General features: G+C 34.0%; 1 protein-coding gene across 2 annotated transcripts in view; it reads left to right on the top strand.

Annotated features, from left to right (window-relative positions):
- LOC130444833 (lutropin-choriogonadotropic hormone receptor) overlaps nucleotides 1–25,272 on the top strand; it is a 55,368-nt gene extending 30,096 nt beyond the window's left edge. The window contains exons 3-15 of one of the 2 annotated variants that reach the window (XM_056780101.1): nucleotides 351–425; nucleotides 599–676; nucleotides 735–809; nucleotides 2,559–2,624; nucleotides 2,687–2,755; nucleotides 3,034–3,108; nucleotides 3,164–3,281; nucleotides 5,471–5,661; nucleotides 6,419–6,616; nucleotides 9,912–10,207; nucleotides 10,340–10,568; nucleotides 15,057–15,443; nucleotides 24,659–25,272. In XM_056780101.1, coding sequence (XP_056636079.1) covers nucleotides 351–425; nucleotides 599–676; nucleotides 735–809; nucleotides 2,559–2,624; nucleotides 2,687–2,755; nucleotides 3,034–3,108; nucleotides 3,164–3,281; nucleotides 5,471–5,661; nucleotides 6,419–6,616; nucleotides 9,912–10,207; nucleotides 10,340–10,568; nucleotides 15,057–15,443; nucleotides 24,659–24,773 — 1,972 coding nt within the window. In that variant the 3' untranslated portion in view covers nucleotides 24,774–25,272. The remainder of the gene's footprint in view (nucleotides 1–350; nucleotides 426–598; nucleotides 677–734; nucleotides 810–2,558; nucleotides 2,625–2,686; nucleotides 2,756–3,033; nucleotides 3,109–3,163; nucleotides 3,282–5,470; nucleotides 5,662–6,418; nucleotides 6,617–9,911; nucleotides 10,208–10,339; nucleotides 10,569–15,056; nucleotides 15,444–24,658) is intronic. The other variant, XM_056780102.1, reaches the window with a different exon arrangement.
- The last annotated feature ends 550 nt before the right edge of the window (nucleotides 25,273–25,822 follow it).

The following is a 25,822-nucleotide window of genomic DNA, read 5'->3' as shown; positions in this document are numbered from 1 at the left end:
TAGAGCTGTTTGAACATTGCTGGGAGAAGTTTATAGAGTTGAAAAGAAATTAGATTGAAATATAAATATATTTTATCAAAAAGTTTTCTGTTTTCTTTGTTGGACCAGGCACTTCTGGGACCATTCTCGTCTGTCTGTCACTGTTACCCTGTTCTTATTGAAATGTCATCTGTAGGTGTGTTATCGTGCTGTATTCATGAAAGTTTTGGTGACTTTAGTCTCTTGACTATTTGTATCACTCGATCTTCCAGTAGAATGCGTATAACGTCTATGAGTTTTACCATGTCGACAGCCTGGGTTAGGTCAGCAAAGCAATCATTAGTTAATATAATTTAATATTCATTTTTCAGCACACTTTCACATTTGCCAAATTTGCGAGTAATTGAAGATGGAACTTTTAGCGATATGCCCAATTTAAGAACACTGTAAGTATTTGATTATACTGTGAGTTTAATTTATTTCGATCAGTGATAATAAATTGAAAACTATAATTATTAATAGAATAATAATGATTTGAAAAGTCATTGAAAGATATTATTTAAGCCCATGTTACAGTAAAAATAGTTTATATTAATATTGTTTAATGATATTATCACAGATACATATCGAATGCACCCCAAATTATGTTTTTGAATGGATTACTATTGGGAGTTACATCTGACACTTTTTATTCTCTGTAAGTACGATTTATTGTATTAAAAATACAATGGTCCAGTTTTTTCATTCATTTACAGCCGAATTGTTTGGACTAGATTAATGGAAGTGCCTGATTTATATCATCTACCTGCTAATAATACAATGTTTTTATTGTAAGTAGTTAACTGAATATAGGCCAGATACCAGACGTTTTCCCGTGTAATTTTGATAATCAAGGTCGATTTTCTTCAAAATTGGTATGAAGGTATAGCTACCCCTTCCTAGAAATGCAAATAATTTCGTAGTTTGATAGATTGACTAATTCTAAGCAGCTTTAACTCAAAGTTAGTATTTTGGAGATATTAACGATTGAAACTGTTCATTTTTCATTGAAAAAACGCATATTTTTGTAACGTTTTTCATTTTAGCAGCAAAATCATTAAAAACAAAATTGTAGCTAATAAAAAAACAGATTCGTTTTTTTAATAATCTCTATAAATTCAATAATAACTGAGTTATTTCGGAACCCCGAAATTGAAAACCTTTAACCTTAAATAACTTGAAACTAATGAATTTTTTGGAAAAAAATCAAGAGATCTTTTTCAAACTACATAGAAAAACCTTTAAAATGAGCACTGTCAAAAGTCTTTTGCATAAGAGTTGTCTGATTTATAACAAAAATAGGGTTTCTTATTTTTACTTTCTTGAAAAAATGTTATTATACCCTTGTCATTAATTATCATGTAATTGAAATTAATCGTAATCCACTTCTATTAACTTTATTTATGTATCATTGATCTGATCCATGTGATTTGACCGGTTTTGAATGTTTATTTTAGAAAACACAATTGATTAAACCGCATTTCCGTATTCTTGACTTTTTCTTGAATAAACCAAAAACTAATCATGTTTTGAAAAAACATATCAAATATTAATTGTAGGTTTTTTTTGTCAAAAATTTTGAGCTTTTGTAAATCTATGTATCATATAAATTGAAGGAGATACATTAGTTCAAAGTTGGTATTCGCGTACCAAATGTGGCTGATACAACCTATTTGAGTTGCACCGTTTTCGGAATCGGGGGTTGAAAAAAGTTTTAATTATATATATGACGTTGAAGTACTTGAAATCCCCTAGAAAATGCTTTATTAAAAAAGTTTCTAGCTTCAAAATTGATCAAGTTATTGTCGAAAAACTGCTTTTTTTTTCAAAATTTCGGAGCACGAATTTTGGAGCATTAGAAAAAGAGAAACGTGGGGCGTACAATAGAGCAACAGCTGGCACAAACGAGAAGAGGAAAAAGATATTAGTGATGATGAAATATAATTATTCAAAATTGTTTTTTATATCATTTTTATAGATATAGATTTATAGATTTTAAAAATATTTTTATTTTGTATTATTTCTGTAAAAAAATTCCTGCAATTTTGAAATTTTTGGTCATTTAAGGTGGGTTTCATAAGGGTTGAAATATTTAAAAAGCAACACATCTTAAAAATATTGACGAAATATTCTCAATTCAATATAAATACGCTATTGAAGAATTTTGAATTATAAAAGAATAGTTGAGATTATTTTTTAACTTTTCATATGATTAGGGGATGATTTGGAGGGGTTGCATGAGTCCCTTTAATCATAAACTTGTTTGAGAATATAAAAAGATCTACGTATAATTCATTTGAACTGTATTATACTCAAATACATGCTAAAATCGATGATATATAATTTTTTACGTTTATGAGTGATTTTCACCCCTAAAAAATAAAAAACACCCTTCGGTAGAAGGTAGATATTGAGTAAGGGGATAAGTAGATATCTTGAATCCAAATTTTCTTAAAAATCGATGTTGATTAACAAAATTCCTCAGTTTTAACGGTGGCTCCTGGCTTATATTTATTAATTTTTTTAAACACTATTTTCAGGGATTTAGATCATAATAATATACAAAAATTATCCGCAAATTCCATTAAGGTGTCGGCTCAACAAGTGTAAGTTTTTTTGTTTATCCCTATAGTTTTTGTTTTGAATTTTAATTGATAGTTTTTTACAGTACAATTAATTTCAATCCTTTGCAAACTGTTGATGATTACGCTTTCAATGGATCTCAAATAGCAGAATTGTAAGTTATATTTATTTTATTTCAATGAACTAGAAAGTAATTCTGCAACATTCCTAAAGAACTTTATATAAAACTTCAAAGTCTGGAATATTTGTCTTAGTTTAGATTATCTATTAATCCTCATCATCAAGTGTAGGATTAACATTTGTATACTGGTGTCCTTAACAGTATCGTGATGCTCATTCTTTTGACATAATCCTTGTTCTGAAATTAATTATTATTATTAATTAAAATCTATAAAAGAGTTTGATACAGTAATATTTTTTTTATATTTATAGACAAATGCATTCAAATTTTCACTTGAAGACACTGGGAGATCTGGCTTTTAGCGGAATAAGTAGCTTACGTCTTTTGTAAGTATCATCGGAAAAGGAAAAATTAAGAATTTACAAAAAATTCACGTTTCAGGGACTTATCTCAAACATCGATTGAAGGTTTACCAAGCGAAGGATTACAAGAGCTAGAAACTTTAAAAATAGAAGATACACATACCATGCAAACTATTCCCAGTATTTACGATTTGAGGGTCAGTAGGTATCCGTTCTACCTTTAGCGTAAATTATGCTGTGATCAAATTTTTTCCTCTTCTAATATTGTATCGTCAAAATGTTGATACTCTCCAGTTGACAGGTGTCATCATATCCACCCCTTCAATACTCGCTAAAGTAGGGGCAGACAAACCCTTCATAGAACCTGAACCCTTCTGTGGTATCAGCTCCAGAACTATAGCGAAAACATTGAAAAAGAGATTAGATAGGGATAAAACCAATTACTGCGATAACCTACAGACGATGAGACAGGCAAATACTCTCATGGGAAACTATAACTAGAGGAGATCTGCCGAATGTATCAGCCTAAGTAAGAACAACGAATACTGATAGGGATCTCATCGGGGTATTATCACCTCAATAGACACGTTAGACAGATGATGCAACGTACAGATTCTGTTGTGCACTATGGAACTCCAAATCCCTAAAACTGGGAGCTTATGCAGAGGGTGATTGATAGATCAGCTGTAAATACTGGACTTCCCAGTGTCGCAGCAAGAAAAGGGGGCACATTAGATCTTTTGGGTCACGGTGTACATATATATCAATTCCCTATTATTTTTATTCATTTAGTCATTTACTGAATTAAGTTGGATTTTCTGGTATACTCGTTTTGTCCTTAGTTTGCTCTTAAAAACGTATGAGCAAAGTTTGTCCAATCTCTTGTTGATTTTTAGCCATGATGGTTCTTTGATTCTTCGATCTCCTCCTCTAATATTTGATCACAATAGGCTGCTTCTCTTTACTATTTGCAACGGTACAGGTTTATTCGGATGTCAAAGATGTATCTTCATGAAATGCGGAAAATTTGGATTCGAAAACTACCCTATTTCAAAATTTACTACCACGTTTTATAATATTGATAGTTTTTGACTTGTTGTTATTAAATTTCCCTGTTTTATCATACGAGGATATATTGAAAAATTCTTAGCATACTATAGAATCAAACAAAATTTCAATGCCAAAATATTTTATTACTCAACATATTCTCCTCTTAATTGGATACATTTATTACAGCGAACCAGCAACGTCTCTAGACCTTTCCAAAAAAAAAAAATGTTTCTTCTTGCTCTGCAACCAAGACCTCCACAGCTTTTATTACCTCCTTATGGGAAGAAAATTTACGACCTTTTAAACTTTTTTTCAGTTGAGGAAAGAGATGATAGTCGGACGTAGCCAAATCTGGTGAATAGGGAGGGTGATCTAGTAATTCACACCCTGAATCACGAATTTGTTGCATGGCAACATGAGATTTGTGGGCAAGGGAGTTGTTCTGCAAAAACAAAACACCTTTGGATAGTTTACCGTAGAGCGATCAATAATGTCGAATAGTAATCTCCAGTTATTGTTCTACCCTTATCCAATAAATCAATCACGATTACTCCATAGCAATCCCAAAAAACTGATGCAAGAACTTTTCCAGCAGATATTTGGACACGAAACTTCTTAGGTCTTGGAGAACCAGAGTGTCGCCATTCCATCGATTGTTGCTTTGTTTCTGGATCCTACAAATGTACCCCAATCTCATTCATAGTATTAATTCGGTTTAAGAAGTCTACATCGTTTTCAAATCGAACACAGATCGAACGCGATGCTTCTACCCTTGCACGCTTTTGGTAAACATTCAAACATTTGGGGATACATTTTACAGCAATTTTTCTCATGTCCAAATTGACGCGTTCGTATGAAATTATCAGTTCTTCAGATATCCGTTTTAGCCCAATTCGATGGTCTGATAAAATCATGTCATGAACTGCATCGATATTTTCTCTTTTGAAGATTACCGTCCAATTTTTCACGGTCGCATGCGAAGGACATTGATCACCAAGGGTATTAAGTATATCTTCGTAAATCTAGTTACCTCTTAACCCTTTTAATTTCGGTGGACATCTTTTTTCTTTTAATCTTTTGCGTAACTCTGGTTCACTTTTTTAACGTCAAACTTTACACTGACACTTCTAATAATTTATTGTTCGTTACTATGGTAACGCAATATTTTGTTTATTCATGGAACTGAACTAGGCTAACTAGATATCAATACATCCTCGTAATTACAGTTTAAATGTACTGGAAATTATCTTTTTCTGAATTTTAACCGTCCTCAATACATAATTATACTTATACTAGTTTGGAAATTTCAAAATAAAATCGTGCATATTTTTTTTAGAATTTGAAAACGGCAAAACTTACACATTCCTTTCACTGTTGTGCCTTCCAATATCCCGCCCAACACAATCCGGGCAAGCACGCCCAATTCGCTGATAATATGAAAAAAATTTGCATGGAACTTGCAAAATCCGGCTCTGGTATTTTAAAAAGAAAAAGAAGATCTATTCACAAAGAATGGCCATCATCCCAGTAAGTGGTGAAATGTATATGGTACGCTCATAGACCGAAAACGGCAAGTGGCCGTTTAAAAACAGCCACAACGCGTTCTGTGCGCCTTGCGTTTACCAGAACGCGTTGTGGCTGTTTTAATATAGCCAGAACCCGAATGAAATTATTTTAGATTTGGAAGACATCAGCTCGCTAATATAATGCCGCTTATTAATAATCATTATTTGAATAAATGTTTGATAATAACGTTTTTATATATGATGTTTTATATCCATATAGTCAATAGTTAGTATAACTAACCTAACATAACCTAATCTAACATAGCCTAACCTAACCTAACTGCGTAAAACATAAAGTTCAATTCAATTCAAAATGCCACGACAATTCCTCATGCACAAACAAATAGGTGGATATGCAGCGAAGATTGATTTTAGTAATACACTTTTTCACCTTAAAACGACGTTAATTATTTATATTAACTATTGATTATATAGATATAAAACCAAAATAATTATTAATAAGTATCATTATATTACGCGAACTGATGTCTTCTAAATCTAAAATAATTTCATTCGGGTTCTGGCTATATTAAAACAGCCACAACGCGTTCTGGTAAACGCAAAGCTCACTGAACGCGTTGTGGCTGTTTTAAACGGCCACTGGTTGATTTATTTTTATAAAGAGAAAAAAAAAATGTCTAGTGCTTAAGTTTTGTTAAACAAATATGAAAACATGAATTCGAAGATAAACTATTTGAAAGTAAACATTTTTTTTACAGAGATCGGTTATCAAGGGGTCATTTAGAAGATATTTTGCGACCATTAAAAGGTAAAGTTTTAGAAGAAGAAAAAGGCAAAATTATTGATACGATGATGGTTGATGAAGAAGACGAAGAATATGATGGATTTTTTCATTCAGATGCCACCAAAGTAAATGATACTCAACTAGCCACCCATTGCGGAAATATTATTTTTAGGTAATACATTATGATTATTAGTGACGAATTTAATAAGTTTTTATAACAAGTGAGGTTCTACTCATTTTTTTTTATATAAACAGCAAGCACGAGAGGGTAATACTTATTACGCTTGAGTATTTTAAGTGGCGCCTGCCGTGTGCAGATGCCTGGGGATATTGATCTTGAGCTTCGGTAGGTTGTAGTGACTTTCACTTCTCCAAAGAAACAAGTCCCGATAAATTGACATCCTGAGCGTCTGCTGGTGAAACTAGTGCTCATGATCCACGTCTGCCTGTCGAGTAGGTCTTCCAAATACTTCTCTAAACTGGATTATTTTGTATATCTCAGAGATAGATCAGAGAGTCAGATCAGCGACCTTTCTTCTATACTCTAAGCTATCCAAGTTTCTGGTCAGCTTTGGATCTTTAAGTCGACTTTCTCTCTTCTGTATTGAGTCGAGCATCCCCAGGGTATGCTTGGAACCGAGCTCCAAATATGCGTGCAATACAGTAAAGAAAATTATATAGCTTTTTGGACTTAAAAAGAACTCCAAGTTTTTGTGACGCTGATTTATCACTGAATATGAATCTGATGTTGATATACGCATATCAATCAAAACAAGTGATTACGTATATTCAGGGGCTTCGGAAAAGACATTACCAAAAATATAACACGGTTGGAGACTCTTCTTCGCGAAGAGGTATTCACAAAATACAAAAAAATGGTGTGAGAATTGGGAAAACCTGAAAAATAATTAAAGTAATCGACTGAATCATTAACAAAATCATCAAAATTAATGTAAATTGCTGAAAACAATAAATAAAAGCTCAAACGATAATATAGTTATTTAAATAAAAAGAAAGCAACAAAATTCGAATTAACTATGGATTGAAAAAACTTCAGGATTGTTTGCATCTTTCAATTGTGTTTTAGGGTTGTTAGTGACGTTTCGTTGTGATCTAATTGTACTTCTGATCTATTAGTGATGCTTATATTGTGTCCTTACCAACTGCAAAGCAGCAAATATCAGAATACAACACCACTGAATTTTAATATTATTTTTGCCTCTGGTATAGGAATTATTTAAGAAAAAGAATGCAGTACTTCAAAGAATTATTAAAGAAAGAACACAGTGAATACGAAGAAAATGATATAAGTGGTAATGGTACAATACTAAAAAATGGAGAAAAATCGACGGAAACGGAATGTAATGATATAATCAACAAACTGAAACAGCAAAAAACAAGAGGGCTAGACGAAATAGTAAATATGAGGAAGATAAAGCAAAAAATAAGATGAGGATCATAGAAAGAGAATGGAAAACAGAAACAATGCCGAGAGTGGTCTACTGGATTGATTATAATAAATGAAAGACTTAAAAAGGTAGAGGGACCAGAAGTAGGGAAATATCAAAAAGGTTTTGGACATATAAAACATGAAACTATGAAACAAGTGATCGAAAAAAAGCACAACATTAGTATGCAAATGTTATTCATCGACTTCAAACAAGCTTTCGACAATCTGAAAAGGAGGACAATTATAAAGGACATGGAAAAACTACAAGTACTTCAAAAGTTGATACGATTGGTGAAAATGATTATGCTAAATTCTATAGCAAGGGTAATAACAAATAACGGACCATCTGAGGAATTTGAAACAAATCAGACAAGGTGTAAGACAAGGTGATGGAATCTCAGGAGTATGGTTTAACATTGTAGTTGAAGACATAATAAATAATTTTAATACAAAAAGTCTTGAACACACATTAGAAAAAATTGTAAAAGGATTGAAAATGAGACAAGACAAAGATATAGGGCATATAATAAGTACAAAATCGTAATGCAGAAAAAGCCGAGCAACGAAATTAAGAGTCTATAGGACTGTAATAAAACCAGTACATACGCCGCTAAAGCTATGTGTCTAACAATTATGGACAAAGAACAACAAAGGATATATAAGAGGAGAATAATTAGGAAAATTCATGGAATAGTGAAAGTTTAAAATAACGAGTATAGGAGACTATAAAATTGAGAATATATTAGAAGAATCAAATAGTCGATGCTTCAAAAACATGTGATAAGATTTAATAAAGTAGAGATAAAATGTGGGCTGACCACCCACAAAAATGCAAGGTCAAAAGAGCTGAATCTGAGCGGCTACAATTTTAAATAGAATGTATAGTCTTGTATATATATATACTAGTCCGGACCCGTGCTGCTCCCCAGCAGTGACTATGTGGATAATTATAGCTTCGTCATAAAATCAATCAATACTTATGTTGCCAAAGGTATACAAAAAGTATCGGGGCACGTCAAAAAATCAGCCATCATTTCTACATTGTTCATAATACAATAGACTATGTAATTTCACAATACTTCCTTCTAAATAACATTGGCTGTGCGTCGACCCTTTGGTTTAATCTGTACCTTGACATTTTTGAACGATTTCCCACGTGATAGGGCTACATACAACTCTGTAGTTATATTAGAACCTGAGATATAGATCTTTGAATGTAGAAAAATTGCCAAAAACCTACAAAAATCCATAACTCCACATTGAATGTCCGCGCCTAGCTCCTCTCCAACTCGACCGATTTAAGTGTTCAAAAACTCAAAGGAAAGAAAGTGTTTGAGTAAGTGTTCTTAAGTCAAAACAAATTCTGTAGCTATATTAGAACCTGAGATATAGATCTTTGAATGTAGAAAAATTGCCAAAAACCTACAAAAATCCATAACTCCACATTGAATGTCCGCGCCTACCTCCTCTCCAACTCAACCGATTTAAGTGTTCAAAACTCAAAAGAAAGAAGGTGTTTCAGCGAGTGTTCTTAAACCAAAACGAACTCCGTAGCTGTATTAGAACCTGAGATGTAGATCTTTGAATGTAGAAAAATTATCAAAAACCTACAAAAATCCATAACTCCACATTGAATGTCCGCGCCTAGCTCTCCAGCTCAATCGATTTAAGTGTTCAAAAACTCCAAAGAAATAAGGTATTTCAGCGAGTGTTCTTAGACCAAAACGAAGTCTCTATCTTGAATATAACCTGAGATATTGAGGATAGAACGTGTGTATGTGAAAAACTCCCATTAGTAATGTACAGGGGGAAATCGCATTTGAGTATAACTTGAGAATGGTGAAAATTAGATGAAATCCGATGGTTGATGGCTGATCTGTGCATCAATACCTTTCATTGAAAAAAAAAATTAAGCAAATCGGTTGGGTAGAACGCCTGAACGCACTCGGAAAGGAAATCATCAATTTTTTTAATATATAAGATATAGGAATCAATTAGATTGGTTAATTTATTGCAGGATGCCGGAAGTTGAATGTTTACCAGATCCAGACGCTTTAAATCCATGTGAAGACATTATGGGCATGTCTTGGTTGAGAATATCGGTATGGTGTGTTGTAATACTAGCATTGCTGGGAAATTTGGCTGTTATAATTGTTTTTTTATTTAGTCAAAGTGATATGAACGTATCTCGTTTTTTAATTTTGAATTTAGCGATAGCGGATTTCTGTATGGGATTGTACTTATTATTGATAGCCGCTATGGATTTCCATTCTGTCGGACAATATTTTAATTTTGCGTTCAATTGGCAATACGGTAAGTATTATTGACGTTATATTATGTGAATTGACTTACCTAACCTAACCAAAATGACTATAATATGACCACGTGGATTATGAACGATCCCTAATTAATAGAAATAGTTATTCAATCATATTTATTTTTAAGGTATCGGTTGTCAATTAGCTGGATTTTTGACAGTTTTTTCAAGTCATCTCTCTATATACACGTTAACGGTCGTTACATTAGAACGATGGTTTGCAATTACATACGCCATTTATCTCACTAAACGTATAACTATCAAATGTGCATTTTACATTCTCTTCGGCGGTTGGGTTTACTCAATAATTATGGCGGTTTTACCAATTCTTCGAGTCAGTAATTACAGCAGTACAAGGTAAGTGTAATATAGAAAATATTTTGCTAATAGCAAATAAAATTCGTTAACGCAAATATAAAAATTTAATCTATAAGGTTTCAGTATAATTTTCAGCATTTCTACTTGTGGGATTGTTTGGAGACTTGTTTTGTGAGTCTGTTATATTTTACGTCTACCATTTGTTTTGGAATTCCCCTTTCGAGGCCTCCAGTTCCCTGTGGTCTTAAAAAATCGAAATTTTACATTAAATTACTAGAAATTTCACAATTTTCTTCATTTTTTGTTTTATATTTTCTTCATCATATTCCTCAATTGTTTTCTCCAAAGAAATGGATGTTTTTAATATACGAGCCATATTTTTTAAATAAGTACCGTTTTGCGATTCCGCCACCGCAACCCCAAGGTCGGCGTTCCGCACATGCGCGCTGATTACCTACATCTCTTGTCTACGCACTGACGCCATTACAGTCTGATTCTTCATTCTGTACATTATTTACTGAGTGTTTAAGATGCCTCCGAAAATTGTGAGTCCCGCCGATTGTGAAGTTGTTAAGAATGTTATACGATTTCTTAGTGCTGAAGGTGTAAAACCGATCGATATTGATCGTGAGATATGTCAAGTTTACGGACAAAACATTATGAGTGATGGAATGGTAAGGAAATGGGTGAGAGCATTTAAAGATGGCCGCACAAATGATGAAGAGCGGAGTGGGCGTCCTTCGATCGTTAATGAAGATTTGGTGCAGTAAGTGGACGAAAAGTTGAAAGAAAACAGACGCTTTACAACTTGCGACTACTTTCCTCAATATTCTCGTAAGGTTTGGTATCGCATTGTGACCGAGAGCTTGAAATACCGGAAATTGTGTTCATGTTGGGTTCCAAAAATGTTCACGGATTTGCACAAAACCCAACGTTTAGGCAGTACATTGACTTTCCTTGAGAGGTACCACAATGAAGGTGAAGATTTTTTAGACTAAATTGTTACTGGTGACGAAACATGAGTGGTCCAAGTCACACCAGAATCGAAACAACAATCCATGGGATGGCGACATTCATCATCGCCCAAAAAAGTGAAGTTTAAGCAAACGATTTCTGCCCTCAAAATCATGTGCACAGTTTTATGGGACAGAAAAGGAGTATTGCTAGTGGAGTTTCGGCATCGTAATGAGACAATCAATGCAAAGACGTTGCAAGTTGAGTAAGGGTATCGTTTTGATACATGACAATGCCGGTCCACATGTGGCTAATCGGACGAAAGATTTCATCAAATCTTTTCAATGGGAAACTCTAGATCCTCCTCTCTACAGCCCTGATCTGGCGCCCAGCGACTACCATTTGTTGCTGCACTTGAAGAAACACCTGGGCGGTCAACGTCTCCAAAACAGTTGTGATACAGTGGTTAACAAGTCAAGCGGCAGAATTTTATGAGGAGGGTATTCAAAAACTGGTGCCACGTTATGACAAGTGCCTCAATATTCACGGAAATTATGTAGAAAAGTAGATTAAGGTACACATTTCGAAACACCAAAGAGCTACACCTGGGAGCGTATGAATTAGAAGACGAAGATATCTGGAACCTAGAGTCATGGTGTAATGGAGACAAGGTGTGTTCTTGCGCACGACCAATGGTAAAAACTTCCAAAACGCCGCCACATTGGAAATTCAGCCAATCACAAGACTGCGCGAATTTAAATGCTGGATGCTATGATGACGGAATTACATTCATTTATTATTTGTTTGTTTTTTTTTAATGTCAATCGATGTTTGAATTAAGAAAATATAGAATTTGAGTTTGAACTTATGTATTTTCGAGTTGTTGCAGCTCTCGCAGATGATCGAATAGTTGGGTTTGATTGCTTTCTCAATTTATTCAATTATCTTGATCTAATATAGATTCTAGTCCTAACTATGCACATTAAAGCGTCCGTAGGTATTTTAAATTCTAACGGAGTGTTATCGTTGACTTTCTTTGCAACTTTGGTAAAAATAAAATCTTCGTTTGATAAAAAATTACTAGTATGTAAGTGTTAAATTACTCTAAAATATCACTAATACACTCTGATTTGTTAGATCTAGTGAAATATCATTTTCTTTCCTAGTGCAACTTAAAAAACTAGAGTTACGTGTTCTCTTTTGTAAACTTCTAAAATCATTTTCTCTCTCGCAATAACTTTTGCGTTTTCTACCTCTGTTCTCTTCACTGAAACTGTACAGCATTTTTTTGTAGCTTTAAAATAGGTTTATACTGTTCAAATAGCTAGTACCCTCAAAACAATCCGGCGTAAACATCAACAAGCATGCAATATATTTTAGAATTAAAAAGTTATTTCCAAACCATTTTTGAGGTCAATTTCTTTGTTGGAATTGCAAGCATCAATCCATTTTTGTTGAATATCACCATCTTTGGGAAATGGAAAGTCCTTGATATTTTGATTTTTTGTATTTCCATTCCAGTTATTACAGCTAGCAACAGGCATATTTTCAATCAACTGTATTTAGTACAAACGTTCGCAACTGCACAAGTTATAACTCCAGTTATAACTTGTTATAGTCCATTTTTTGAAAAACTATCTTATTTTTCAACATCATATCGACTATTATTACAATTATTACAATTCTATGCTGTCTGTAAGATTTACAATAAAAATCCGCAAGTGTATAGCTCTGCGCGACACTTTTGTCTAGGTTATTATTTTCAAAACAACAATATTATAATTGCACGGCAATATGACGGCGTTTTGGAAGTGCGCAGAACAGGTAGAAAATTGGTCTACGGAGAGAGAACACCTTGTCTCTATTACATGGCTAGAGTCATCCCTCATCCTGAACTGAAGAGTGGGATTAATAGATCAGCTGTAAACACTGAGTATCCTACAGCAAGAAAAGGGGACACAGAAAATCCTTTGGTTCGCATTTTACACGACAACCCACATCCTCAACTTTCTAAAAGGAGTAGGATTAATAGATCATTGTACATTACACCCTAATCATAGTCCTGATATAGATGTTGTGTCACTTTGCTTTTCCTGGAAGAATAGGAGTAGCTGTCCATCTAACTATCTTTAACCCTGCATCACCCAGGTCGAAAAACTGCACATTATCACCTAGGTGGGATCTGATATACCCCATAATTAGAAACACGAAGAAAAAAGGAAAAAATGATAGCAGCAACTTTCGCAAAAGAAGTGTAGGTGATTCAAACAAATAAATCTTCCGCATGTGTCACAAGGGTAATTCGATTTTTTGTCTTTACTTCTGGGACAATCTTGACATCTTCCTTGTCTGGTGTTTTATTTTTTAGGTGGTGGAGGCTCTATTTTCACTAATATACCGAAAATCTTGAGGCTTAGATCTTTCGAAATTCGCGGATTATTTTTTCTTGCTTGCAAAGTTGATTAAACTAGTGCAAGTCCCAGTTCCTCAAGAAATATCCGTCGTTTCTTGGAAATATCATTAGTATTTCCTCTGTATATTATTTGGGAATTTATTCCAGCTGAATGCATTAGAGCGAAAAAAATTCTTAGCGGCCACCGTCTGCAGTTACGCTCTACACTATAACTTCCTGATAATTCATCCACTGTATCCATTCCTCCCTTCGTGAAATTATAGAAACTGATGATTTCTGGTAGATTTTTGTCAGCAGTGGATTTATAGATTGTGTCATCGTGATGAAGGGAGGAGAGTAAGATCACATTTTCACCTTTCTTTGGAACGTAACAAACTATGGTATTATGATTTTGGAATCCAAACATTGATGACTTTGGTTTCCTGTTCTTTATCTGCAAAAAGGCTAATGGAATTTGTGTTTCTGAGAGTTTCAACTGAAGTCTAACGCAACGTATTTACTAGTTCATAAGAGGTGTACCAATTATCAAAAGTAATATTGCGATGACTCCCAGAAATTGGTGCTACAAGTCTTTGTACTATGTCGATAGGTTTATTACTCACTTGATATTGTAGATATAAAAAGTGCGAGCGTCTACCGTTGCCTGGATTTTGATTCCATACTTGGCAGGCAATTGTCATATATTGTCCTGGTGTATATGCTTCTTGACAGTTTGAAACAAATTTGTCAAACACTGCCCTTATAGTGGCAAGTCTATCCACTTGAAATCCTGCTTGTGTATTTTCAAGGTTATCAAAACGCAGGCATAAAAAAAGAAATGAAAATCTATTTAAAGCCATAATTGTTTCCCAACTCATTTCGTGATATGAATCTTTACGACACTTATATCTTAAATATCCATCAACTTCCTTCAGTTTGAAGAATTGTAGTATTGTACTGGTTTTGACTCCAAGGAATTCTTCTACAACTATTCTAGTATTTTCCTTTCACTATTTTCCTATTTTTTCTTGTCTTTAATTGTTTTTTAACTGATTTCTTTGAGATGCAAGTAATCTTGAAATAAAGATGCAAATTAGACAATAACAGTGAGGAAAAACCGAACTGGCATGGATACAAGTAGAAAAATCTTTTCTCTATAATATTTTTTTTATATATTTTAGCATCTGTTTACCGATGGAAAGCAAACGAATCGTCGATAAAATATACTTGTACACTGTTATATTTATAAATGGATCAGCTTTTGCTTTAATAGTATTTTGTTACGTTCAAATTTATTTGAGTCTCGGTTACGAGACGAGAAGAGCCAGTACTCAAGGAGAAATGACCATCGCTAAAAAGATGTCGCTGTTGATACTTGTGGATTTTGCTACGGTTGCGCCGATTGCGTTTTTCGGTTTGACCGCTCTGGCAGGATATCCTCTAATCGGAGTAACAAAATCGAAAATACTTTTGGTATTTTTTTATCCTTTGAACGCATGCGCCAATCCTTATTTGTACGCTGTAATGACGGCTCAGTATAGGCACGACTTCATGAAGTTGATATCGAGGTGAGTCACTAGACTTATCAAATTTTTAAATAATCAAAATGATGCGATAAAATAATCATTTATTAAAAAATCACCTTTTTTAATATTCTTTCAGAATCATAAAAATTGGTCACTAAAATCACTTTTCGCTTACTAAATAAATTATTTTTTCTCTAGAAACCATCTTGGTAGCGAGACGTACCAAGATTTTTTGTTATTTCGGATAACAAAATACAGGGGTTCACACTAACCGCATCTTCATTATGCCGTAAAGAGCTTTTACGTTAAGTTTTGTCTATAGATATTATTAGCTATGATTCCAGCCACACCTAGACCATACAGTTACTAGAACTACTACGTACTTTGGTGAAGAAAGTAGCAAAACATCTAAGTGGACTAAATACCAAACACCATGCATTATACCCTAATTTCTTGGCTGCTTCTCATGGCTCCAAAAGTATCGATGTTTTAAGGTTTGAAAATGGTTTTTGATTATTTTAGAAGAATTGAAAAAAAAATAATTGGTTTAAAAGAACAAGAAATTATTTATTTCAAGGAATCGAGATTCATTCATAAAAAAAGATTCGAAAAGTAATTTTTAATTCTCTTTTAATCAATCCTAGAAGAAAAAAATATGTGTGCTGGTGTATTTCTCGACTTACAACAGGCGTTCGACAAAGTCTGGCATGATGGTCTCCTCTACAAACTGAAGCCACATTTAACGGAACAACTTTTCTTTATTTTAAAATCTTACTAGCTTTTACCCGCGGCTTCGCTCGCATCAAATCCATTAAATAAGTATCACAAATCATTATAATAGAAAAGAACGAACTCTGTAGCTATATTAGAACCTGAGATATAGATCTTTGAATTAGAAAAATTGCCAAAAATCTACAAAAATCCATAACTCCACATTGAATGTACGCGCCTAGCTCCTCTCCAACTCAACCGATTTAAGTGTTCAAAAACTCAAAAGAAAGAAGGTATTTCAGCGAGTTTTCTTAAATCAAAACGAACTCTGTAGCTATATTAGAATCTGAGATATAAATCTTTGAATTAGAAAAATTGCCAAAAATCTACAAAAATCCATAACTCCACATTGAATGTCCGCGCCTAGCTCCTCTCCAACTCAACCGATTAAGTGTTCAAAAACTACTCAAAAGAAAGAAAGTGTTTTAGCAAGTGTTCTTAAACTAAAACGAAGTCTGTAGCTATATTAGAACCTGAGATATAGATCTTTGAATGTAGAAAAATTGCCAAAAACCTACAAAAATCCATAACTCCACATTGAATGTCCGCGCCTAGCTCCTCTCCAACTCAACCGATTAAGTGTTCAAAAACTACTCAAAAGAAAGAAAGTGTTTTAGCAAGTGTTCTTAAACTAAAACGAAGTCTGTAGCTATATTAGAACCTGAGATATAGATCTTTGAATGTAGAAAAATTGCCAAAAACCTACAAAAATCCATAACTCCACATTGAATGTCTGCGCCTAGCTCCTCTCCAACTCAACCGATTCAAATGTTCAAAAACTCAAAAGAAAGAAGGTGTTTCAGCGAGTGTTCTTAAACCAAAACGAAGTCTCTATCTTGAATAGAACCTGAGATATTGAGGATAGAACGTGTGTATGTGAAAAACTCCCATAAGTAATGTACAGGAGGTAACAGTAATCGCATTTGAGTATAACTTGAAAATGGTGAAAATTAGATGAAATCCGATGGTTGATGGCTGATCTGTGCATCAATACCTTTCATTGAAAAAAAAAATAAGCAAATCGATTGGGTAGAACGCCTGAACGGACTCGGAATGGAAATCATTAATTTTTTTCAATATATAAGATATCACCGACCACTACTTTCAAGTCAAAGCTTACGATAGAATCTGGAGTGCCTCAGGGAGGCGTTCTAGTTCCATTTCTCTATCTGATACTCACAGCAGACGTTCCAAACACGATACCTTCATAGCAACTAATCAGTCGTATATAAATAAAAAACGTTTTTCCAGAGATTATTTATATTTAAAAACAATATAATAAAATTAATAATTGTTTATTCGATTCCTCTGCGTCTATCATCAGGTATTATACATTACCCAGTTATTCTAAAGAATAATTAGATAGAGTATGAACTATTTTGTTTGACTTACTTGTTATTTAACTTTTATTCCGAAATTTATCTAAATAACTCACTTTTCATATTTGTTATATATATATATATATATATATATATATATATATTTTTCTGAATAATACGTTTTTCAGGCTTATGTTAGTCTTTATATATTATATTTCGTAGCTATTCAATTTATTCAATAAACTTAATGTATGATTGCTAAATTCTTTGAACAAATATTCATTTAAAACATCTCGTTTCTTAGACTCAATTACTTTTTGAAAGCAGTCGCTTTCAACTTCCAATAATCTGGAGTACAAACAACGTAAAATTTAGTTGCCAATTCAACTAATATCCATAAAGTATATCTTGCCATCAATCCCATAAAATTGTCGTAATAACAGTCAATAGCAATAAACTTGCGATTAATATCGAGTAAACCCATTAGCCAGTTGCATGTAGTTTATCTAAAGAGCACCCGGTATATCCTATCAAAGCAACTAACGCAGAGACTTCATTATGTAGCTCATACTCAGGAAAGCTTTGCTAAGAGTAATTGATAGCTCGATAAAGATGTCACTACATATATTTAGAATTTATCAGAAGAAGTATTGACGAGTTTATTCCACGAAGGCTATTGTAGAAGAATAGACCCAACTGTACAATATCATCTAAATTTGTTACAAAACTAGCTCCATTAGTGGAAAATTAACGTCAATGCCAGTAAATCAAAACAAATAATACTTACAAAAAGAAATCTGTTTGTCCGCAAATGTTCATCAATAATAATCCGATAAAATCAGTCGTCAATTATTTAGGGTTGCGTTTAGATGGAAAACACATATCAAAAACAAGAGAAAACAGTTAGATTGAAACTAAAAAATATATACTGGGTACTCAACAAAAGTTCTCAACTAAGACTCATCTACAAAACTATATTCATACCATTCTGGTCGTATGGGATGGAGCTATGAGGCTGCAGTAAACCTTCAAATACGAAGATACTCCAAACATTCCAATCCAAAACATTTCGTATGTTCAGTAGAGCTCCCTGGTACGATGCTAACCAAACAATTCATAACGATCTGAGCATCCCACTAATCAAAGATGTGATAAAGAACTATTCCACAATATACAAAATTCTATCCAATGATCACAACAATTAATTAATAAATAATCTATTCAACCAACCATTAGCAAAGAGAAGATTGAAGAAAATATCGCCCACAATAAATACTCTAAATACTGTCAATGGATGGTTCCTGACTCACTTTAGTGACTTAAAGACAATTTACTTATTACTCTGGTTATAGAGTAGATTGTAAAAGTGCAGTATAATAATAAAAAAATTCTTATTTAATGATTGAATTGTAAAAAGATTAGGTATTCATGAATTTGAGTCGGTTTTTGACAAATTAAATTCCAGTTTATAAGAAAGCGAATTTCCTTTTGCCGGGGAAGAATAGTAGGAGTCTGGGTAAATGCTTTTAAGTCAGCGAATCGAAAAACAAACCACTTTCCTTATGCTGAGAGAATAGGAGTAGCAGTACATGAAACTGTTTTTAAGAAAACGAATGGAAAACCTCTAATGGTTGACGACAAACCTAATAGATGCTTTTCCACTTTCCTTCTGCTGGAAAACTAGGAATAGCGAACTGTTTTTAAGAAAGCCAATAGAAAACGTGCAGATTCGGCTACATAGAGGACGAAACCTTATCTCGAAGTGTCACAGTACACAAGAGATCCATTGGGTCCAGTACACATGAGGATCCCCATGTTTCACCACTTCCATTCTCTTGATAAACTAGGAATAGAAATCCACATAAATGTTATTATAAAATATCATAAAATTCTTACTAGTAGCCTTAACGGATACACAATGAAGATGCTAGATTTAGTAGTTTATGTAACGTGCAGATTCCGCTACGAAGAGGACATTATCTCGAAGTATCAGGTACTACGGAATTCCAGAGCTCTACACCTGAAATAAAAGACGAAAATCTCCGGCAGCAAGAGCCATCACATATCCTGAATTTTCTTAAAGAAGTGTGATTCATAGATCAGCTATAAACACTGAGTATCCCCAGTGTCACAGTACACAAGAGATCCATTGGGTCCAGTACACATGAGGATCCCCATGTTTCACCACTTCCATTCTCTTGATAAACTAGGAATAGAAATCCACATAAATGTTATTATAAAATATCATAAAATTCTTACTAGTAGCCTTAACGGATACACAATGAAGATGCTAGATTTAGTAGTTTATGTAACGTGCAGATTCGGCTACGTAGAGGACATTATCTCGAAGTATCAGGTACTACGGAATTCCAGAGCTCTACACCTGAAATAAAAGACGAAAATCTCCGGCAGCAAGAGCCATCACATATCCTGAATTTTCTTAAAGAAGTGTGATTCATAGATCAGCTATAAACACTGAGTATCCCCAGTGTCACAGTACACAAGAGATCCATTGGGTTCCAGTACACATGAGGATCCCCATGTTTCACCACTTCCATTCTCTTGATAAACTAGGAATAGAAATCCACATAAATGTTATTATAAAATATCATAAAATTCTTACTAGTAGCCTTAACGGATACACAATGAAGATGCTAGATTTAGTAGTTTATGTAACGTGCAGATTCGGCTACGTAGAGGACATTATCTCGAAGTATCAGGTACTACGGAATTCCAGAGCTCTACACCTGAAATAAAAGACGAAAATCTCCGGCAGCAAGAGCCATCACATATCCTGAATTTTCTTAAAGAAATGAGATTCATAGATCAGCTATAAACACTGAGTATCCCCAGTGTCACAGTACACAAGAGATCCATTGGGTTCCAGTACACATGAGGATCCCCATGTTTCACCACTTCCATTCTCTTGATAAACTAGGACTAGAAATCCACATAAATGTTATTATAAAATATCATAAAATTCTTACTAGTAGCCTTAACGGATACACAATGAAGATGCTAGATTTAGTAGTTTATGTAACGTGCAGATTCCGCTACGTAGAGGACATTATCTCGAAGTATCAGGTACTACGGAATTCCAGAGCTCTACACCTGAAATAAAAGACGAAAATCTCCGGCAGCAAGAGCCATCACACATCCTAAATTTTCTTAAAGAAGTGAGATTCATAGATCAGCTATAAACACTGAGTATCCCCAGTGTCACAGTACACAAGAGATCCATTGGGTTCCAGTACACATGAGGATCCCCATGTTTCACCACTTCCATTCTCTTGATAAACTAGGAATAGAAATCCACATAAATGTTATTATAAAATATTATAAAATTCTTACTAGTAGCCTTAACGGATACACAATGAAGATGCTAGATTTAGTAGTTTATGTAACGTGCAGATTCGGCTACGTAGAAGACATTATCTCGAAGTATCAGGTACTACGGAATTCCAGAGCTCTACACCTGAAATAAAAGACGAAAATCTCCGGCAGCAAGAGCCATCACATATCCTGAATTTTCTTAAAGAAATGAGATTCATAGATCAGCTATAAACACTGAGTATCCCCAGTGTCACAGTACACAAGAGATCCATTGGGTTCCAGTACACATGAGGATCCCCATGTTTCACCACTTCCATTCTCTTGATAAACTAGGACTAGAAATCCACATAAATGTTATTATAAAATATTATAAAATTCTTACTAGTAGCCTTAACGGATACACAATGAAGATGCTAGATTTAGTAGTTTATGTAACGTGCAGATTCGGCTACGTAGAAGACATTATCTCGAAGTATCAGGTACTACGGAATTCCAGAGCTCTACACCTGAAATAAAAGACGAAAATCTCCGGCAGCAAGAGCCATCACATATCCTGAATTTTCTTAAAGAAATGAGATTCATAGATCAGCTATAAACACTGAGTATCCCCAGTGTCACAGTACACAAGAGATCCATTGGGTTCCAGTACACATGAGGATCCCCATGTTTCACCACTTCCATTCTCTTGATAAACTAGGACTAGAAATCCACATAAATGTTATTATAAAATATCATAAAATTCTTACTAGTAGCCTTAACGGATACACAATGAAGATGCTAGATTTAGTAGTTTATGTAACGTGCAGATTCGGCTACGTAGAGGACATTATCTCGAAGTATCAGGTACTACGGAATTCCAGAGCTCTACACCTGAAATAAAAGACGAAAATCTCCGGCAGCAAGAGCCATCACATATCCTGAATTTTCTTAAAGAAGTGTGATTCATAGATCAGCTATAAACACTGAGTATCCCCAGTGTCACAGTACACAAGAGATCCATTGGGTTCCAGTACACATGAGGATCCCCATGTTTCACCACTTCCATTCTCTTGATAAACTAGGAATAGAAATCCACATAAATGTTATTATAAAATATCATAAAATTCTTACTAGTAGCCTTAACGGATACACAATGAAGATGCTAGATTTAGTAGTTTATGTAACGTGCAGATTCGGCTACGTAGAGGACATTATCTCGAAGTATCAGGTACTACGGAATTCCAGAGCTCTACACCTGAAATAAAAGACGAAAATCTCCGGCAGCAAGAGCCATCACATATCCTGAATTTTCTTAAAGAAATGAGATTCATAGATCAGCTATAAACACTGAGTATCCCCAGTGTCACAGTACACAAGAGATCCATTGGGTTCCAGTACACATGAGGATCCCCATGTTTCACCACTTCCATTCTCTTGATAAACTAGGACTAGAAATCCACATAAATGTTATTATAAAATATCATAAAATTCTTACTAGTAGCCTTAACGGATACACAATGAAGATGCTAGATTTAGTAGTTTATGTAACGTGCAGATTCCGCTACGTAGAGGACATTATCTCGAAGTATCAGGTACTACGGAATTCCAGAGCTCTACACCTGAAATAAAAGACGAAAATCTCCGGCAGCAAGAGCCATCACACATCCTAAATTTTCTTAAAGAAGTGAGATTCATAGATCAGCTATAAACACTGAGTATCCCCAGTGTCACAGTACACAAGAGATCCATTGGGTTCCAGTACACATGAGGATCCCCATGTTTCACCACTTCCATTCTCTTGATAAACTAGGAATAGAAATCCACATAAATGTTATTATAAAATATTATAAAATTCTTACTAGTAGCCTTAACGGATACACAATGAAGATGCTAGATTTAGTAGTTTATGTAACGTGCAGATTCCGCTACGTAGAGGACATTATCTCGAAGTATCAGGTACTACGGAATTCCAGAGCTCTACACCTGAAATAAAAGACGAAAATCTCCGGCAGCAAGAGCCATCACACATCCTAAATTTTCTTAAAGAAGTGAGATTCATAGATCAGCTATAAACACTGAGTATCCCCAGTGTCACAGTACACAAGAGATCCATTGGGTTCCAGTACACATGAGGATCCCCATGTTTCACCACTTCCATTCTCTTGATAAACTAGGAATAGAAATCCACATAAATGTTATTATAAAATATTATAAAATTCTTACTAGTAGCCTTAACGGATACACAATGAAGATGCTAGATTTAGTAGTTTATGTAACGTGCAGATTCCGCTACGTAGAGGACATTATCTCGAAGTATCAGGTACTACGGAATTCCAGAGCTCTACACCTGAAATAAAAGACGAAAATCTCCGGCAGCAAGAGCCATCACACATCCTAAATTTTCTTAAAGAAGTGAGATTCATAGATCAGCTATAAACACTGAGTATCCCCAGTGTCACAGTACACAAGAGATCCATTGGGTTCCAGTACACATGAGGATCCCCATGTTTCACCACTTCCATTCTCTTGATAAACTAGGAATAGAAATCCACATAAATGTTATTATAAAATATTATAAAATTCTTACTAGTAGCCTTAACGGATACACAATGAAGATGCTAGATTTAGTAGTTTATGTAACGTGCAGATTCGGCTACGTAGAGGACATTATCTCGAAGTATCAGGTACTACGGAATTCCAGAGCTCTACACCTGAAATAAAAGACGAAAATCTCCGGCAGCAAGAGCCATCACATATCCTGAATTTTCTTAAAGAAGTGAGATTCATAGATCAGCTATAAACACTGAGTATCCCCAGTGTCACAGTACACAAGAGATCCATTGGGTTCCAGTACACATGAGGATCCCCATGTTTCACCACTTCCATTCTCTTGATAAACTAGGAATAGAAATCCACATAAATGTTATTATAAAATATTATAAAATTCTTACTAGTAGCCTTAACGGATACACAATGAAGATGCTAGATTTAGTAGTTTATGTAACGTGCAGATTCGGCTACGTAGAGGACATTATCTCGAAGTATCAGGTACTACGGAATTCCAGAGCTCTACACCTGAAATAAAAGACGAAAATCTCCGGCAGCAAGAGCCATCACACATCCTAAATTTTCTTAAAGAAGTGAGATTCATAGATCAGCTATAAACACTGAGTATCCCCAGTGTCACAGTACACAAGACATCCATTGGGTGCAAGTATACATGACACCCTAATCACAACACACATACATAGTGTGATAGATATTTTGACACTTTCCTTTTGCTATAAGGATGGGAGTAGCAGTCCATGTAACTTTTCTAAAAAGCCAATCCTAATAGATGTTTTGCTACTTTCCTTCAGTTAAAATAATAGTGGAAGTAGCAGTGTAAATGTTATTAAGAAAGCGAATCAAAAATCCCCACTTGTTGACGTTAATCATAATATACCTTTTTCCAATGGACAAAATCTAAATATCCATTGAATGCAACCATAATCAACTTAAGATATAATTTTATGTCAATAACTGAGAAAAATTACAACGTGGCAACGATGTCAAAACTGTTGGTCGTCAATTTATTTCTGGTTGTCTAGTGAATCAATATGTTCATACTGAATATACTGTTTACACCAACACTAACAATTATACTGTCTGACGTACGTTTCGATAACTGTAGTTTACCTTCAGTCTCTGAAGACGATAACTTGGTTATCGAAACGCGCGTCACACAGTATAATTGTTAGTGTTGGTGTAAACAGTATATTCAGTATAAATATCGCCAATGGTTCCAGTAATTCCAACTTAGAATCAATACGTTGTTGATATCTATGTTGTGGATTCGATTAATTTATTTTGTAGGTGTAAAGTGTGTCATAAAGAACATACTAAAGAAAAAACCGGATGCGTTTTACTATCAACAAGAAATGGAACTGAAAAAACCTTAGAAAATGGATTAACTCCAAACATAACATAAACACTGAGAAACAGGCTGAAGAAAAGAATTTTATGAAGCAAACAATTCCAAGTCTTTCATTTAAAATAATTTGATATTTTCAAAAACAAAATTGTTATTTTAACAACAAACATAGAGTAAATGTTTCACATAATACACTGAGAACAAGTTCGAAGAGCTACACTGGGAAAAATGAATATGTCTTCCGATTATAAAACTGTAAATTGTTTAGAAAGAGTTTATAAATGTAATAGACAGCTAGATCCAATGATTTCCGTCGTTTTTCATAACTACACATTGAAAATTAGGTATTTTATTAGTTCCTTACACCTAAATTAAACATATACACATTTTATTGCATTCCACGTACAAGAAACTTTTCTCAGTGTATTAATTTCAGAACAAAGCATTGAAAACTATTTTTTAAAAAAAGATTTATGATATATTTATAAAATTTATATTGAATTGTTGATATTTACAGTATTAGTTTTATTTAAAAAAATATACGTGCACTACGTAATTTTGTTTTTATTTGCACCTGTTTCAGCATATACCTTCTGTTAAATTACGCAAAAAATAAATAATGAGAGCTCAATTTTCTTGTTTTATTTTCAATTAAAAACAGAAACGTCTTTTTAAAAAAAATCAAATAAATTACTCATCAACATGTATTAACGTCATAGAGTTAATATTAAATATAGAGTGGAATTATACTATTGGAAGAGAGAGAAAGGGCATCAGTTCACCACGTTCTACTTTGCTTCACTCGCACATAAAATAAAAACTATTCTCCTCCTATGCTATTCCTATACTCGAAACTTCGACGTCATGGCGATCCAATCAGAATAGAGAGGTAGAGATTAGTATACAGATGTTCTATTTCTCTTTATCAGCAGTTGTGGTCATCTTGAACAAGCTCACACACTTCGTTCTGTTTATTTTAATAATAACTCTATGATTAACGTACATGCAGCAAAATATGCAATCCTCTTAACAATTTGAAAGGAAGTGTTGCCTATGTTTACTATCGAATATCAATTTTCTCACGTCACTTAATAATTCATTTAAAA

The sequence above is a fragment of the Diorhabda sublineata genome, chromosome 6, assembly GCF_026230105.1.
Source record: "Diorhabda sublineata isolate icDioSubl1.1 chromosome 6, icDioSubl1.1, whole genome shotgun sequence".
NCBI lineage: Eukaryota > Metazoa > Arthropoda > Insecta > Coleoptera > Chrysomelidae > Diorhabda > Diorhabda sublineata.
This window is presented reverse-complemented; position numbering and strand designations above follow the sequence as displayed.